The 19,241-nt window shown below is 40.6% G+C and overlaps 1 protein-coding gene and 1 pseudogene across 8 annotated transcripts in view; one reads left to right on the top strand and one right to left on the bottom strand.

Moving 5' to 3' along the window:
* The window catches only part of CFAP95 (cilia and flagella associated protein 95), a 210,576-nt gene that overhangs the window by 107,490 nt on the left and 83,845 nt on the right, over nucleotides 1-19,241 (top strand). For 2 of the 8 annotated variants that reach the window (XM_002708236.5, XM_017341723.3), the window contains exon 6: nucleotides 8,275-12,334. The exons of 2 other annotated variants lie outside the window; for them this stretch is intronic. In XM_002708236.5, coding sequence (XP_002708282.2) covers nucleotides 8,275-8,463 — 189 coding nt within the window. In that variant the 3' untranslated portion in view covers nucleotides 8,464-12,334. Of the gene's footprint in view, nucleotides 1-3,244; nucleotides 5,546-8,274; nucleotides 12,335-19,241 lie in introns of those variants that run through there. 4 more of the 8 variants (XM_070050992.1, XM_070050978.1, XM_051846483.2 and 1 more) reach the window with 3 other exon arrangements.
* The window catches only part of LOC100358057 (polyadenylate-binding protein 2-like), a 69,021-nt pseudogene continuing 66,111 nt past the window's right edge, over nucleotides 16,332-19,241 (bottom strand).

Below are 19,241 nucleotides of genomic sequence, written 5' to 3'. Positions count from 1 at the left end.
GAACTTCATCAACCTTTGAGCAGTTCATCCGAACGTGCTAGAGACTGATGGCTCCTGTTGAGCTTTATTGAGTCTTGGTCTCCATCTTGCCTCTTTGGAAGTTAGCAATGCTGGTTACCAGTGCATTCTTCATCCTCCCTCCTCATTCATGTCTTAGCTTATCACAGCAATCCATCTTTACCTCTCCTCTGTTCTTCCTTAAGGGCCCAACAGTGGGCATCCCTGACTTCTGTGTCTTAAAAACACTGCTCCTATCATTTTATATAGTCATCCACTCCTGTGTTTCTGCAGGTAATGTTTTAGTACTATGTAATTTCATACTTACAGGAAAGTCTTCAGAACTGCACAAGGAATTCCCATTTAATCTTTAAGCAGAGTCACCAGTTCTTTACCATATAGGAGTAGGCTGGAGACATTATGCCCCTTTACCTCTAAATTTTTCAATGTGTGTTTCCTAAAAATAAACACACATGACTATGCTATTGCTTTCAACCTCAGCAAAATTGATACAGTACAGTTACATAATTCACAGTCCACATGCAAATATCATCTGTGGTCCAAGTAATGTTCTTTATAGCTATTTTTTCTCTGCCAAGGATTGCTACTGCACATGGGGCACTGACTTCTCTCCAGGCCATCTGTCCCACAGCACCACCTTCCAAATAACATTATGTACTCATGTCATCTCAAATTAAAAATGTCTAAAGTGTGACTCATCATTTTCCCATAAAATGAGTCCTCCCAATCCCCCTGTCTTTCTCCTTCTTTTTAGTGGTGTTATAACTCTCCTAAGTCATCCAGGCTTGAAGCTGTGAATCATCTTTGGTTCCTTTTCTCAGTTAGCTGTGTTAGTCCTCTAAGTTCTTCTTGGGAAACGTCTTTTCCAGTCTGGTTCTGTATACACCATTGTATACTAAGGCCCACTCATTCTGCGCTTCAGACAAATTCTTCCAGTTACCTATACCAACTTGAAGGCCTCAGAAAAAGCTTGCAATATTTGTCCTACCTTAAGTAAACTTTGTCAGAATTCAGGGTCTGTGTAATACCCAATTTGGGCCAGCCAACAATGTGTGGTAATCCACAAATCTGTTTCTATACACAATGTCTAAATATTTCTTCCCACCTCCATTAAGGAAATGTTGGGCAAAGATTTAACTGTTACATTAGGGTGTTGAAAATGTGCCAACTGTCTACAACTCGCATATGCAGAGGAAACGTTTCTGAGTGTACCTGGTCCAGCACCAGTAGGAAAATGCTTGATCTTCACTCTGTTGAAAACAAAGTTCACAGAGACGGATTTGGCCAGGAAAACCATTCAAAGCTCAGTCTGCTTCCTTAATTTCCCTCCTTCATCTAGAAAGTGTTTAATCTCTCCTGAAAAAAATTCTCACTTTCTTAGAGATGCTCTCCCATATGCCACATGCAGAATCAAGCTAACATAGCACAACAGAGACTACTGTCCTTTAAAAAGTCTGCTTACGAGGTTGGCTCTTGGCTGGCATCTGGAAACTTGGCTTTCAGAATCAGAATTCCCTGATTAGGAAGGCTCCCTGTGCCTAAACTGCTTGTGCATTCAATATGGTTTGTGCTGAACACCTGCTGTCTTCTGAGAGTCTGCATTTTTTGAAACAGGCTCGGCTTAGAGGATGCCTGCATGACGAGCCCCAGTGAAAATCCTGGGCACCTTCTCCAGTGAGATTCCCTCATAGACAGCATTTTAAACTGACTGTTGGGGGAATTACACTAATCTTGTGTGACTCCACTGGGAGAGGATGCCTGAAACTTTGTACCTGGTTTCTACTGGACTTCAGCCTGAGTGCCTTTTCTCTTTGCTGATTTTACTTCATTTCTTTTTGCTGTAATAAATCATACACACATACAAGGTACTTAAAATGGAATTAAAAGATAAATTAATTCTGTTGCAAAAAAATTTGAAATCCATGCTTAGTTTTTTTCATAATTTTCATTTCTTATGAACTTTTTGAAGTCCCTTCATATGCAGGGACCCTTTGTATGCATGTGAGTCCTAGAAAACCATCAACCTCAAGGGTGACCTCAAAGATTTTGACATCTACTTTTATCCTTGAAAAGAGAGGCAGCAATTTGTTTTCTAAATATGGCTAGGCTTTGTGTTCCTATTCCATATACTCTTACTATATAATTTTGACACTTGTCCCATTAAGTGCAGAGTCTGGGATACCTCTTTTAGAATCTGAATGAGTTGTGACTGTAGTAGAGGTGATATGATTTGACTTCTGAGACTAGGTGATAAAAAGCATTACACTTTCCTGGTTCATTTTGTGGGATGCTCATTTTCTCTCTCTTTAAAATATTTATTTGAAAGGCAGAGTAGAGAGAGGGAGAAAGGGAGAGAGGGAAAGAAGGAGAGAGAGAGAGAGAGAGAGAGAGAGAGAGAGAGAGAGAGAGAGAATGAATCTTCTGTTGATTCAGTCTCCAAATGGCCACAATGGCTGGAGCTGGGCTGGTCTGAAGCCCAGAGCCAGTAGCTTCCTCCAGGTCTCCCACGTGGGTGCAGGGGCCCAAAGACTTAGACCATCTTCCACTACTTTCCCAGGTGCATTAGCAGGGAGCCAGATTGGAAGTGGAGCAGCTGGGAATTGAACCTGTGCTCATATAGGATACTGTCACCATAGGTGGCTTTACCCGCTATGCCACAATGCCAGCCCAGGGATACTCATTCTCAAAACTCAGCCAACACGTTGTGAAGAAGCCTAAGCAAGCTCGTGGAGAGGGCCTATATAGTTGTGCCAGCCAACAGCCCCAGTGGAGATCCCAGCTGGCACCAACTGCCAATTGGAATCGGAGATGTTTCCAGTCCCCCAGTACTCAACTCCCTCTCAACTTTGAGGTCTTCCAGCTGAGGACTCAGGCCTTGTGGAGCAGAGAGATGCTGTCTTTGTGTACCTCATGCAAATTCCTGATCTGAGGCATCTGAATGTGTAATGAAATGCTTGCTGTTTTACATTGCTACGTGCAGGGTGGTTTTTCAGGTTGTACTGGTGATGATAGCTCTTCCTTAGGTGGCACCCAGATACAGGGAGACAGATACGACATAACATCCTGACACAGAAGGCAAGTGTAGTGTTTTCTATTTGATGTTCTCTGTCTCTTCTGGTCCCTGGAGGGATATCCTTAGTCTACCTGGTTGCTCTTTTCCTTGTTGGCATTAATGGGTGAAGCATGTGAATTTTGTAACTGACAGTCTTTTTCTCTTTCTTTCTAGGCTGGGCCAGAGCCCAGATAACATATCTGGGGTGATTCAGCTTCACTTCCACTCCTGTAGATACTGTAGACCTCACAGCAGCCTTTGTGACTTCCGTGCAAGCCCAGCTCCAATGTGCAGCTCAGTAGCCCCTGCTGGCACTGCCTCTGCAGACTTGTAGCCATCCTAGGTTCTTTTCTAGCCACATGGTACCGAAAGTGGCTTGGGGTGGTGAATCTTGGAGAATTGCCTCATTCAACCAGGCTAGGCCAATGAGATGGTGGACTAAGAAGTGTTCTGTTTCAGGAATTTCCTTTTTTTTTAAACTCTTATTTAGTAAATATAATTTTCCAAAGTACAGTTGATGGATTACAATGGCTTTCCCCCCCCTCATAACTTCCCTCCCACCTGCACCCCTCCCATCTCCCGCTCCCTCTCCCATTCCATTCACACCAAGATTCACTTTCAATTATCTTTATATACAGAAGATCAATTTAGTATATATTAAGTAAAGATTTCATCAGTTTGCACCCACACAGAACATAAAATGTAAAATACTGTTTCAGTACTAGCTATAGCATTAATTCACATTGGACAAACACATTAAGGACAGAGATCCCACATGAGAAGTAAGTGCACAATGACTCCTGTTGTTGACTTAACAATTTGACACTCTTGTTAATGGCATCAGAAATCTCCCTAGGCTCTAGTCATGAGTTTCCAAGGCTATGGAAGCCTCTTGAGTTTGCTGACTTTGATCTTATTTAGACAAAGTCATAGTCAAAATGGAAGTTCTCTCCTCCCTTCAGAGAAAGGTATCTCCTTCTTTGATGACCCGTTCTTTCCACTGGGATCTCACAGAGATCTTTCATTTAGGTCTTTTCTTTTTTTTTCTTTTTTTTCCAGAGTGTCTTGGCTTTCCATGCCTAAAATACTCTCATGGGCTCTTCAGCCAGATCAGAGATGGGGCACACCCCCTATGTTTTTCATATCATTGTTCTCAGTTGTTTAATGGCTTCTCTCTGTTAAGGTCAAAGGGATTCTGCCCAATTAAAGTCTAGGGATGGGACAACAAGGAAACACATTTGCTCTTTCTGCTGTGCTGTTTTCCTTTGCCATTATCTTTTTCTCTCCACCATTTCTTCAGATAGGCAGGCAGACTCTTCCCTATCTTACTTCTCTCTCTAACTCTTCTCTAAACTTACAAAATAAAGGATATTTTCTCTCCATATTTAGAGAATTCCTTGTTGATTATTGATACTCTAAAGTCCTCAAGACTGAAACTTGGATTACGAGGCCATTATCTTGATGAAAAAAATCCCATTTTTCATGTTAGAAGCTGATATTACTTTGCTTTTTGATTGACATTTTTCTGGAAGAAATTTTAGTCTCCCCTTGAGCAAATGAATGGTTCATACACCCAAAGGGGAAAACATAGTAATAATTTTCAAGTTATTGTCCCTTCAGTGGTGTGACTGGTACACCTAATTACTAGCTCGTCCAGGACTCCCATTGTCTTAGTTTTTCCATGAATCTGAGCTGCAGTGAATATGAAGGCCCTTTAAGGTTATTCTTGGTGCACCTGCTTTCTCCTTTTCTGTTCTGTGCCTTTTGAGTTGAGCTTTGAAAAGCATACTTGCTTCTGTTTTCCTATGATAAATTATACCCTCCAGGTTCCTAGTCATTTGTTCTAATTTTTGAATACCTGCTTTATTCACCTATTCCATCTTTTCATCCTTCTACAAATTACTATTTTCCTTCATGCTTATCCTTTTTTATATAGACACCCTGATCACTTGATTTTGACCCATTTTCTTACTCTGCTTCTATGTGCCTCAGGGTTTCAATATTACAGAGGATATGTTGCGTGTATGTTAGTGAGGATGTTTTTTAGTAAGATGAGTGCAACCTGTGGGTGATTCTGTGCTTGGCTGGGAGACTGCAAGGCTAGCCCATGCAAGAGGTTAAGACAGCATGGCACACCATGCCTCCCAGGAGAGACCCTGGTTGAGGACTCAGCACACTGGGACATACACCTGACCTGACTGCTGGCAAGTGGCAGAAGCCCCAGGCACATTTCCTCCACCCCCACTTCGTGTTGAAGGGCCTTGTAATTTTCAACTAGCTATATAACTGCTGAGTGTGACCCATGGAGACCCATAAAGACCACCTGGAAGGCTGCATGGACTATGTGACCTTCAAGCTGATTGGAGAAACATAGAGGTGCCAGTATCTGCTTTATCCTATAGAGTTAGTGTTGCTACCCTGAACTAGCTATAACAGCTTGTGCTGACTGTTAATAAATGGGCATGTTCACCAAAACTGTCTCCTGTGCTTCTTGTTGAAGAATGCTGTTGCCCCACCATCCCAACAGTGTGGGTCTCACAGGATGAGCCCACAGAAATGCAGCTCAGATTGGATCAAACAATAAAAAGAATTTATTGGCTCACATTTTTTGGAAAGCCATGTATCAGGAAAGAATTGAAATAGCAATGCCATCATGTTTCTTATGGACTCTAAATCTGCCTTTTGTAGTATTGGTTTTATGCTAGAATGGTTATAGGAAGGCTGCCAACAGCAACCTGGGCTAGACGCTCCAACATTTATGTCCAGTAATGGAAAAAGAGCTTCTTTCACCAAGCCATTTTTAATAAGTTTTAGTTATAATATGTCTTGACAAATTCAAGTTACAAGTCTAACTCTGAACCCACCACTGTTGTTGAAAATGGGGTGAGACTATTCTGATTGTCTTAGGCTAGTTACATTCTACCCCTAGACCTGTGACTGTGGGCAGTCCCACTCCAATTGCATGGCAGGTACACATAGGGAATGAGAGAAACAGATTCAGTAATGAATTAGACAGAAATTTGCCTGAGTGGATTTTGCTCAGTGTTCACTGACTTCAGTCTTATAGCTTGAAGTCATCCATAGTGGAAGTATGTATGCCACAGAAATTGTCAAATCACTGTGGTATATTTTTTTGAAGATTTGTTTATTTATTTGAAACACAGAGTGACAAAGAGAAAGAGTAGAAACTTCAGCCCTGACTGAACTCCATCCAGAAACTCCGTCCATGTCTCCCATATGGTAAAGACTCAAGTACTTGGATCAGAAGCAGAGACAAATTTTGATCCTGGGCACTCTGATATGGGATATGTGTCCCAAGTGGCAGCTTCACCTGCTGTGCCACAGTGCCCACTCCTAAAATTTATTTTAGAGCTAGTTTATCAAGAAACCACTGACTGTGAGGTCCTTGGTGTAACGTGTGTCAGCAGACAACAGCTTCTTAATTGTTTCCCCAATTTCAGAATTGTTTCCCTCAGTGCATTCATTCCCTTTTCACTGACAGCTTTACTAAATGTAACTCCACATACCATAAAATTGATCCTTTTTAAGTACACAAAGAGAGGCTTTTGGCATATTACAAGATTGTACAATAATCCCCATAGTCAATTTTGGAACATTTCCATCACTTCAAAAAGAAAAGCTGTACCTGGTAACAGTAATACATCCTTCCTCCTCGTCTTCCCATTCTCTCACAATCACTCATATACTTTTATGTCTCCATGTATTTGCCTATCTTAGACATCTCACATAAGAAATCATACATTATGTGATCTTTTGGGTTAACTTCTTTCACTTAGTACAATGTTTTCAAGGTCATTCAATATTGTGGCATGTATAAGTATCTTACATCCTTTGTGGCAATATAATATTTCATTGAATTTAAGAATCATTTTCCTAAAACATAACATTTCCTCTTGTCATTGACCACATAAAACTTAACCCTTTTTCTGCCTATGATATGTTAAAGAAACAAATTAATCTTGCACTCAAAGTTCCAATCAGTTTGACCACAGCAAGAGGGGCTGCTTTGGGCCAATGGTGCTTCGATCTCAGATCTCATTTAAAGAATCTAAACCAGCCAACCAACCAACCAAAAACTAGCTCTGAATGACCCCAACCATAAAAGTAAAACTCTAAACTATATAGAATCGTGACACAGTTATTGTGTAGCTTTATGATTTTATAGCTTATTTTTTATCTCAATTATTAAGTTTCTAGAAGGATGAGTTTTACAGACTGACAGATTTAATTTATAAATAATTTCTGAGATATCAAGCAAATCATCATTTCTTATGTGTAAAGTGGGAGTGGTAATTCACCCTCAGAGGCAATTTATGAATTAGAAGATGTAAACATGTAAGTGCTGTGCCCAACCTATAATAGGCACTCCACATAAATGGAGAGTATTGTGGTGGGACATATGGTTAAAATGTTCAATAAAACCAATCTAAGATCAGAGCTATTTTGGTTTTATTTCATTGTTTTATAGCTGTGGTGATTTAATTTCAATATTGTTCTAGTTCTTTCAGATTAGAACCAATTTAAAAACGGAATTAGATAATCAGCTAACGTCTTTATGTTCCATGTCTGCCATCACCCCTGGGATAATCAGAAAGAATCAATATTTCCTTTGGGAAATGATCAGTGATAATGTCTTATTTTATTACAATTATGCTTTTGTAAAGTGGCCTAAGGATAAATTTATTAAACATTATACTGGGTTATGTTGATGCAAATTTCTCATAGGAATAAATTTTAGATTGGCATTTGCCATTGTCTTGAAAATATATATGACTTGCTAGCAGTTAATAAAGATATGACCCAGGATATTATTCTTTGGAATGGTTAAACTTATATTCACAAATAAAGTGATGAATGGTCATTATAATTCTTTTGGTTTTATTTAGATGATCATAAAATGTAAACTGTTCTTTATGGTTTAGAAAAATCTTATATGTATAACAAATTATCTTCTTAGTTTTATAAATAAAATAACTATAAGTTAGATTCTTCTTTCATGATTTGTTGCTTACAAATGCAATAGCTATTTTTCCCCTTAAGGCACTTATTTGCTTTTCTTAATTAATTAATTATTAAAATTGTCATTTGATCATAAGAATAATTTAATAAAGATCAATGTTTGGAGACCACTTCCTTTTATATATCCCAGGCACTCAATGTTATTTCTTTTTTCCTCCCCATAGGGTTGCCGCTGTCAAGATGATTATTCAGTAGTCCACAGAAAATGTCGTTCTCAGTTCACAGATCTAAATGGTTCCAAAAGATTTGGTATCAACACCTGGCATGACGAGAGTGGGATTTATGCTAACTCATGTATAAAACGAAAACTCTACCCATTGACTGGGGGCCCTATTGTTCCCTTTTTAAAATAAGATGTGAAATCAGTTTCTCTGACTAATGAAAGAATAATAGATATAACAGTTGGTGATTTTTCTATATCAGTAAATGCACAGGAAATGTTACTATAAAAGGTACCTTTAAATAGAAAATTTTGTCATCTAGACCATTCTTTACATCCTGACTATTCTGATGTTTTCCAATGTTTAGTATGTGTACCACTGAGGATATTCTACACAGTTCTAAATGATGTTTGATAGAATTTTTCTTAAATGTTTTTATTAATGTAGAGAAAAATACAAGCATTTTATGCATTCCATAGGTACAGTTCCAAGAAAACAGCCACACTTTCCTCACTGCCCTGCTCTCCCCCAATCCCCATCCCTCTCTCCCCTCTCCATCAGTTTTTGCAAAACCTTAATTTTAATCCATTCTATATTCACAGGTTTAATTTGCCACTAATTTTACTGTTCAATAAGTAAGAAGTAGGAAGACCACAGTTCCATAGGAGTATAAACAAGGGCTAAAAATGACAATCATACCCCAAAAATGACCATTTCATTCCTATACATTTTTTGGTATTTTATATTAACTGCTACATATCAGAGAAACCATATGATATTTGTCTTTCTGAGACTGGCTTATTTCATGAAGTATAATATTTTCCAGTTGTATCCATTTTGTTGTAAAAGATAGGACTTCATGCTTTCTTTTTTTTTTTAAATTTATTTGACAGGTAGAATTATAGACAGTGAGAGAGAAAGACAGACAGAAAGGGTCTTCCTTCCATTGGTTCACTCCCCAAATGGATGCTACAGCCAGTGCTGCATTGATCTGAAGCCAGGAGAGCCAGGTGCTTCTTCTGGTCTCCCATGTGGGTGCAGGGGCCCAAGCACTTGGGCCACCCCCACTGCCCTCCCGGGCCACAGCAGAGAGCTGAACTGGAAGAGGAGCAACTGGGACTAGAACCCAGTGCCCATATGGGATGCCAGTGCTGCAGGCGGAGGATTAGCCAAGTAAGCCACATTGCCGGCCCTTAGCTATCATTTTGTTGAGGAATTTTGCATCTATGTTCATCAAAGATATTGGTCTAGTTATCTATCTTTGTTATATCTTTTTCTAGTTTTGGAATTAAGCTTGTTTTCAATTGTTTTAAATAGTTGAATAGCTTGAGAAGAATTGGAGTTAGTTGTTTAATTGTCTGGTAGAATTCAGCAATGAAGCCATCCAGTCCCGGGCTTTTTATTTTTTGTGGGGAGAGTCTTTATTACTGATTCCATATCCATCTTGATTATTGGTCTTCAGGTATTCTATGTTTTCATGGCTCAATTTTGGTAGATTGTATGTGTCCAGGAATCTATCCATTTCTTCTAAGTTTCTAATTTGTTTCATATAGCTCTTTGTAGTAATAATTCTTGATGATTTTTTTTATTTCTATGGTATCTGTTATTGCATTTCCTTTTTCATCTCTGATTTTTATTGATTTGAGTCTTCTTTTTTTATGGTGAGTTGGTCAATGGTATCTCAATTTTGTTATTTTTTTCCCCCACAAAACCAGCTCTTCATTTCAATGATCTTTTGTATTTTTTTGGCTTTGATTTTGTTTATTTCTTCTCTAATTTTAATTATTTATTTCCTTGTACTAATTTTGCATTTTTTTTTCTGGGACCATGAGATGCATTAATAACTCATTTATTTGATGTCTTTCCAATTTCTTGATGTAGGCACTAATTGCTATAAACTTCCCTCTTTAAACTACTTTTGTTATATCCTGTAAATTTTGGTATGGGTGTTGTCATCTTCATTCATTTCCATGAATTTTTTTATTTCCCTTTTGATTTCTTCTGTAACCCACTGTTCATTCAGGAGCATGTTGTTCAGTCTCCATGAGTTTGCATATTTTCTAGAGATTCTCAAGTTGTTAATTTCAAGCTTAATTCCATTGTTGTTAGAAAAGACAATGATATGATATCAATTAGTTTAATTTACTGATGCTTGCTTATGATCTACCATATGGTCTATTCTAGAGAAAGTTCCATGCTCTGATAAGAATGTGTATTCTGCAGCTGTGGGATGAAATGTTCTTTAGATAGCAATTTAGTCCATTTGGTCCATAGTGTAGATTAGTTCTGTTGTTTCTTTGTTAATATTTTGGCTAGTTGATCTGTCCATTGATGAAAGTGGGATGTTGAAGTCCCTCCTTATTATTGTATTGAAGTCTGTATCTCCCTTTAGATCCATTACCCTTTGTTTTAAAGAGCCAGGCACTCTGGCACTGGGTGAATAAACATTTTCTATAGTCACATCTTCCTGTTGAACTGATCCTTTTAATGCCCTTCTTTGTCTCTTAAAAGTTTTTGTGTTAAAGTCTATTCTGTCTGTTATTAGGATGGTTATGCCTGCTCATTTTGCTTTCTATTAGTTAATTCGGGCAGTCTATATATTTTTCACTGGAGAATTTAGGCTGTTTACATTAGAGGTTATTATTGATAAGTAATGACTTGGTCCTGCCATTTTTCCATAAATATTATATTGTTTGCTTTGAATTTCCTTTTTACTTTTACTAGGAGATTTTCTGCCTTCATAATCTTTCATAATGATGACTATCATACTCTGTGTGTAATATATCCTTAAGAATCATTTGTAAGGCTGGACACGTGGTGACAAATTATTTTAATTCCTGTTTGTTTTAAAAAGGTCTTTATTTCAACTTCATTTATAAATGAAGGCATGGCAGACTTTTTAAAAAAAGATTTATTTATTTATTTATTTGAATGACAGATGACAGGAAGAGAGACAGAGACAGACAAAAAGAGAGAGAGAGAGACAGAGAGAGAGACAGAGGGACAGAGACAAAAGGAGAGAGAGAGAAAGAATCTTCTATCTGCTGGTTCACTTGCCAAAGGGCCTCAACAGTCAGGGCTGGCCAGGCTGAAGTCAGAAGCCAAGAACTGACTTCCCAGGATTTACATTGGCAGCAAGTTGGAGTCAGGAGCCAGGTCAGGACATTGAACCCAGGTACTCATGTGGGATGTGAGTATCTTAACTGGCATCTTTAGTAGTGAGCCAAACACCAACCCTAATAGATATGTTTTCATTTCTATTGGGTATATACCTAAGCATGGAATTGCTGGTTCTATAGTTAATATTTTGAGGAACTGCCAAATAATTTCTAAAACAGCTTCATCATTTTACATTCCAGCATAAGGGTTCCAGTTTCTCCATATCTTTGCCAACATTTTTAATTTTAATTTAGTATTTATCTTATAAGATCATAGCCTTTTGGAACAAAATGAGACATAATCTGAAAAACATAGAATTTTGCTTTGGGCTTAATGAAAAAGTCAGGAAGATTTCACTCAGAATTCAATATTGGGATTTCTGTTATAAAGACAGAATATTTGAAAATGTAGAGTATCCTAGAATAGTGTAGAGGAAGAACTATTGTAAAAATTTATAATGCACTTGTATGTTTTCATTAATATTTTTGATGATATAGTGATAGTGGCGATATAGTAGGTCAGAAAGGGAATAATAAAATTATTCACAAAATATTAGAGAAATGCATGCCTTAATTTTTCATCCCATGGTACTAGTTTTCATTTGTGTGGAGAGGATTTAGACTTGCTCTTCTAGAAGCAAGCTCATCTCATTTTTCAAGGCTTGTCCAAGGTGCTGAAATTCCCCCACAGGCAGCAAATCTTCACCTCTTGTGCTTATGAACTCCTCCAAGAGTCTAATCAAATCTAGACCTTTTCCCTTGAAAAAGAAATACATATTTTTCCTTGAAAATATTATAAACATTCCTGTTATGGGAGAACATTGGAAGACACACTGACATCATTTTGCAATGAAAGCTTTCCTTTCCTTTAGGATGAGGAAATAAACAATAACATTAATATTGAAGTCTTGCATTAATCTGCTTTTTCTTACTTTAGTTAAAATATCTGAGAGAAGCTTCTTGGGAAAGAAAAAGTTTATTTTGGCTTGCAGTTTGGAGGTTTGCAGTGCAAGATTGGATGGCCGCATTAGTCTATCTTCTGTTTAGGGCTGACAATGACAGAGCAGGTGCAGAGGAACAAGCATGGCAGGAAGCAGAGAGGGGGGTTAGGCCACACTTGACTATAACCAGCTCTCTCACAAGAACTTCTTTGGAGGGTAAGTTCCCAGTGACCCAAAGACTCCCACTAGGCCCACCTCTCAGACTTCAGAACTAGATCAAGTCTCAACCCTTAATCCTTCAACCATTAACATTAAATCCCTTAACCACTAACATGAGAACTTAGGGTTTAGACGTCTGTGTGCGATTGGGAGCCAAATCCTGTTCAAACCATAACTGATCTGTATGTCCATTTTCAGATGACACAATGTGTGCATGTTGTGTGTGTGTGTGTGTGTGTGTGATATGTCTATATGTGAATATATTAATCCATAATGCTTTTATAATATACATTTTCAATGTAATTTAAATTTTTAAAAATATTATTTAATAATATAAATATTATTTATTATAGAAATAGGGAGAGACAGAGATCTTCCATTCTTTGGTTCACTCCCTAGATGACTGCAATGGCTAGGGCTGGGCTAGGCTGATGTGAAGAGATAGGAGCTTCTTCCAGGTCTCCCAATTGGGTAGCAATGGCCCAAGTCCTCAGGCTATCTTCTGTTGCTTTTCCCAGGCTATTAGCAGGGAGGTAGATCAGAAGTGGAGCAGCCAGGACATGAACAAGCACACATATGGAATGCTGGTATCACAGGCAGTAGCTTTACTTGCCATGCCACAATGCATGTACTTTTTAAAAAAGTTTTTATTTAATGAATGCATTTTTATAGGTACAACTTTAGGAATAGAGTGGTTCTTTCTCCCATACCCACCCTCCCAACCTGACTCCCGTCCCACCTCCCTCTCCCTCTCCCATCCCTTTCTTCATTATCGTTCATTTTTAGTTTGATTTTATATATAGAGGACCAACTCCATGTTAAACACTGATTTCAACAGTTTTCACCTCCCCCCAACACACAACATATAGAGTAAAGTTTGAGAACAAGATTTGCAGTTAATTCTCATAGTACAACTCATTAAGGACGGAGGTCCTACATAGGGAGAAAGTACACAGTGATGCCAGCGCCGTGGCTCACTAGGCTAATCCTCCGCCTGCGGTGCCGGCACCCTGGGTTCTAGTCCTCGTTGCTCCTCTTCCAGTCCAGCTCTCTGCTGTGGCCTGGGAGGGCAGTGGAGGATGGCCCAAGTGCTTGGGCCCTGCACCCGCATGAGAGACCAGGAGGAAGCACCTGGCTCCTGATCAGAAGGAAGACCTTTCTCTCTGTCTCTCTCTCTCACTCTCTAACACTGCCTGTCAAAAAAAAAAAAAAAAAGTGCACAGTGACTTCCGTTGTTCCTTTAACAATTAACACTCTTATTTATGTCAGTGATCACCTGAGGCTCTTGCCATGGGCTACTAAGGCTATGGAAGCCTTTTGTGACCACAGACTCCATCAGTATTTGAACACGGCCATAAGCAAAGTGGAAGTTCTCTCCTCCCTTCAGAGAAAAGTACATCCTTCTTTGATGGCCCCTTCTTTCCACTGAGGCCTCACAGAGATCTTCTGTGTAGGATATTTTTTGCCAGAGTCTTGCCTTTCCGTGTGTGAAATGCTCTCACAGGCCTTTCAGCCAGTCTCCATGTACTTTTTAAAGACTCCTTGCGTGCATGAATTTCAAAAATTTTTGCACCAAAATAAACTTACCTTTTTTAAAGATTTATTTATTTTTATTTATTTATTTATTAGAAAGTCAGAGTTACACAGAGAGAGAAGGAGAGGCAGAGAGAGAGAGAGAGAGAGAGGGAGGGAGAGAGAGAGAGAGAGAGAGAGAGAGAGGTAGAGGTCTTCTATCCGCTGGTTCACTCCCCAGCTAGCCACAATGGCTGGAGTTGTGTTAATCTGAAGCCAGGAGCCAGGAGCTTCCTCTGGGTTTTCTCATGTGGGTGCAGAAACCCAAGGACTTGAGTCATCTTTTACTTCTTTTCCAGGCCGTAGCAGCTGGATGGGAAGTGGAGCACCTGGGTCTTGAACTGGTGCCCATATAGGATGCCGGCACTGCAGGCAGCGACTTTACCTGCTTCACCAGAGTGCTGGCCTATAAATTTATCTTTCAGTTCCATTTTCTTTTTTGTTTTTTAAAGATTTTGTTTATTTACTTGAGAGGTAAAGTTACAGGCAGTGAGAGGGAAAGACAGAGAGAAAGGTCTTCTGTCCGCTGGTTCACTCCCCAAATGGCTGCTAGTCCAGAGCTGCGCCGATCCGAAGCCAGGAGCCAGGTGCTTCCTTCCGGTCTCCCACACGGGTGCAAGGGCCCAAGGACTTGGGCCATCTTCCACTGCTTTCCCAGGCCATAACAGAGAGCTGGATAAGAAGAGGAGCAGCCAGGACTAGAACTGGCGCCCATATGGGATACCTGCGCCGCAGCAGAGGATTAACCTACTGCGCCATGGCCTGGCCCCTCAGTTCCATTTTCTACAAACTTTTTGAAGTATCCTTATGCACACACATACACACTCATATACATACATGTCCATTTAATGTATAATGTATTCATCTATTTCAACCAGAAAAAGAGAATATGTAATTTTATCACTTAGCTTTTTTAACCACTTGAAAGCACACTGACTTAACAAATAGTATTTCTTACTGTTTTCTGAGCCTCTTGGGGAGTTTTCTAGTCTGCCAGATGGCTGGTGCTGGATGGTGTCACTTTAGTGATTGGCAGTAGGATCAGAGTCAACTGGGAAGTCAAGGATGTGGTGGCTGCGCATTGCTCATCACATGGCAGAATAGACAGGTCTTACTGATGCTGTGGTGGATGACAAGGTTCCCAGGAGCTGTTGGTGGGGAAGCCTCTGTGTACAAGGGCTTTTATATTGCCCAGCTGTATCACGTTTACTACAGCTTGGCCAGAGCAATCTTGGGGCCAGCCCAGAGTCAATGTCAATGGGCTCTGCCCCGGTGTGGAGAGAAGGAGGGGCAGTTTTGGTCCATTATTAAAGTCCACCACTGTTGCACACTTCCTGTGGGAAATCCCTCTTTGCAGAAAAATTGTGTTTCATTCTCGGTGCTATTTCCATTAGAGAATAAAGAGGGACTTTCCTCATTTGTCTTAAATTGGTTCTGTAATTAGGTGCCTTTATGTTACTTTCCACTAGTGCTGCTCCAGTCATTGGTTGTACTCATAGAGCTTTGTTACGGGCTAGCAAAAATCCCTTTGGGTCCATTTGAAAGACACTCAGGGGTCCTGACAGCTGGAAAATGCGAGGAGTCCCTCCTTTGACAGAGAGCTGACAGCAATGTAAGTGGATAGTAAAGGAACAAGGAAAAAGCTGTTGACTTAGCTCAGTCTCCTGGGGTCCTGGAACTTCTCTCTCATTGCAGTTGAATGACTGAGACAGGTCTTAGCTCAGAGAAGGAGTCAGTGAGACCTTCACATTGGCAAATGGTAAGATGGTACCACCCCCCTGACAACATTGCTAGCACTGCAGGTTTAGGTAAGCCTGGAGTTGGTCACGCAGGGTTGGACACTGTGGGAGGCAACAGATGCACAGATGAGAAGCCAGAACTCAGTTTCCTAAAGAAGATCAGGGATCAGAGTTCTGACCACGCTGTTAGTATCCCTAGCTCGATGTGAAAATCAAACTAAGAATTAACAGGTGACAAACACGGTAATGTATTTAATCTGTTTTATGTGACATGGGGCCTTCATAAAGAATTGAACACCCAGAGGAAAGGGTTATTCTGTGCAGTTTTCAAATCTAAGTTTGATGGGGAAGTGGACTGTTTGGGAGAAGTATAATCAGACGGAGGGGTCTTATCTAAGGGTACTGAGTTGGGAAGGGCTTAGTGAGCCAGTTCAGATTCTTCTCTGGGGCCCTGTGTTTTCAGAGATAAAGATACGCCCTTCCTCCAGGGCACTGCTCACGTGAGAGTCTTTGATCCACTTCAAGGGAGGATCAGAGAAGTCTTCACAGGGTTTATGACCTGCTTCAGGGGGAAGGGCAGGAGAAGGCCTGACCTTCTGCTCCTACGTTTTCTCAAGATTTTTCAGCTTAAAGTATTCCATATGCCAATATACCCTATTTTGGGGTTCCTTATTGTGAACACTGTCAGAACCAAGAAATGTCATTTTTATAGGGTATTATATATGCTGTTTCTATATAGGCATATATTGTGTGATTTGCAATCAGGATAACTGTGTGTATCTCCTCAAACATTCCACATTTCTTTATGGTGAAAACATCCAGAATCATGATGTGCATTGTAAGAAAACAACACTTCCTCATCACAGCTCAGCTGATGTAAGTGTGGAATATATGTGTTTATGTATATGTATGAGGGGTCTTCAAAAAGTTCATGGCAAATATGCATTACAAAAATCCATATAATGACAGAAATATTTTTTCTGCTCTTGGTCTTTTTAAAATTTTTTTACTTTCAGAAACAACTTTATTCATGACACATATTAAAAAAAATTCCCACCCCATGGAAACGAGCTAAAAAAATAAACAAAATCCACCTCCCACTTTCTCCCATTCTCTCCACATAAAAGGGGAAAAAAGGCAAAGAAAAAAAAAACAGAAAAATAAATAAAAAATCCCCAAAGTCCCCCCCAAAGAAGGTAGTGCATTTCCCTAGGGGAAAGGGAAATTTACACTGGAGCCACTGGGAGCAAATCAGAGACCTTCCTACAGAAAACTAAGAAAGACGCTCAAAACAAACAAGCAACACACCAAAACACCAAAGGAAACAAAATAGATCAGGCAATCCGCAGGGGTAGGGAGTGGGAAAAGAAGGGTGGGTGGGTGGCAGATCTGGGAGGACAGCAGCAGGCAGGAGGGGGCTGAGAGAGGCAGGGAGGAGGTGGGCGGGGGGTCGCCATCAGAGCAGTTTGGCGTCCTTCCAGAGCCCTGGGTAAAAGGACGCGCCCACCAGCCTTGCCCACCTCCCCTTGAGCAGCACCCAAGGGGATGGCATGGGGCGGGGAAACACCGGGAGCAGCTTGCACAGTTGAGATGTGTGTGCCCATGACAAATCCCCAGAGTGAAGGTGCAGCCCCTGCCCCACTCCCTGGGCCTTCCCCTACTCCCGGAAGCAGGCCCCTCCTCAGCAGTTAATTACAGGATTCCTCCCTCTTCTGCAGTATACTTTTTTAAAAAAAATTTTCTTTCCACCAAGGTCATTTTCTGTTTTTCTTTTTCTTTTTTTTTTTTTCCTTCTTTCCTCTTTTTTCCCTCTCTCTCCTCCCAATACTCACTTTTTTAAGTAAGGGGAATACCATGATGTCGCTCTAGCCTGGCCCCTGTAGAAGTGACCCAAGGTCTGCTGTTAAAACCACCACAGAGGGACCAGCACTGTGGCGTAGCAGTTGGAGCTGCTGCCTGCAGTGCCAGTATTCCATATGGGTACTGGTGTTCAAGTCCCAGCTGCTCCACTTCTGATCCAGCTCTGAAATGGCCTGGGAAAGCAGTGAGGATGGCCCAGGTCCTTGGACCGCTGCACCTGCATGGGAGACCCAGAGGAAGCTCCTGGCTCCTGGCTTCCGATCAACGTGTTGGTGGTCCTGGCCTGGGAGCGGGCACACAGGAAACCCCTGTCTGTTGTGTATCATGATGCCTGGTCTGTTGGTTCATTTTGGAATCACCTTGATTTGTCTTCCACTAAATAGGGACTCGTGTAAGGCCAGGGAAGTCCTCATGTCTGTGTCTGAGAACTCTGTATATGCAAACCCTTTGGGATGGCCACTGAACTTGTCACAATTATAGTTACCTGGTTGACTGAATCACAGCCATCAAAGCGAGCTTCTAGCTCTTCTGTTGCAACCCCGTCCATATTGGTAGCATAGACGTAGCAGGCGCCAGCCTCCAACTTCTCCTCAGCAGACGTGATCACTGGGCCAGCGCTGCCTGCCAGGGGACTCATATTCATCTGCTCCTCTACCTTGTTCTGTAGCTCCTTCAGTTTCTCAACTTCCTCCTCCATCCCTCTGATTCCGGCTTTGAGCACTTCTGGCTCCTGGTCCTCAATGGCACTGTCCCCCAGGTCACCATCACCCAGTCGTGGCTCCTCTTCCTCCTGGCTTCCAGGGGCTCCTGAGCCAGGCCTAGGATTTGCATCTATGCATGGATTTGAATTTTTTGCACTAAAATAAACTTATCTATTGGAATATCCTCATTTGTATATAGGACTATTATTACTTTTTTTTTTTTTAGCAATTAAGTCTATAATCGATAGAGAAACTTGCTAGAATTAGAACCAAGTTCCCCTGAAAATATGCCCTATACTCAGATTTACTTACTGTTGAGGAAGCTATGATTCAACTCTGACTGGTTATGGAGATACCATCCCTTTTGCCTGTGACTTTACGGTGTCTTGCCCTGTTTCCAATTTGCCAAATGTCTTCTCAACAGAAAGCTAGCTCTGTGCTTCCCTCAGAATCAACCCTTTTTGCCTGATCTCAAGCCTGAATTGTCCAAAGCATCCATCAGCCTGACTGAAATCCTCCTTAAAGTGAAATAATGATTGCGAATAAACCAGAGGATTGATCAGAATGAACACAGCATAACCAAAAGGTGGTGACAGGGGCACAGGTAGCTGGTGAGAATGAGGACTGAATAAATGGTGTGCAAGTGAAACTGGAAGGAAAGATATTTTGTGGAAATAATGCACTAAAAGTAGCCATGATGCACACTGTCTGTCCTGGGTCACAGTCATTGTGCAGATTTGGTTATCGAAAAGTGCCCTTGACAGCTATAAACTTGCAAAA

Source organism: Oryctolagus cuniculus, chromosome 1 (assembly GCF_964237555.1).
Source record: "Oryctolagus cuniculus chromosome 1, mOryCun1.1, whole genome shotgun sequence".
NCBI lineage: Eukaryota > Metazoa > Chordata > Mammalia > Lagomorpha > Leporidae > Oryctolagus > Oryctolagus cuniculus.
This window is presented reverse-complemented; position numbering and strand designations above follow the sequence as displayed.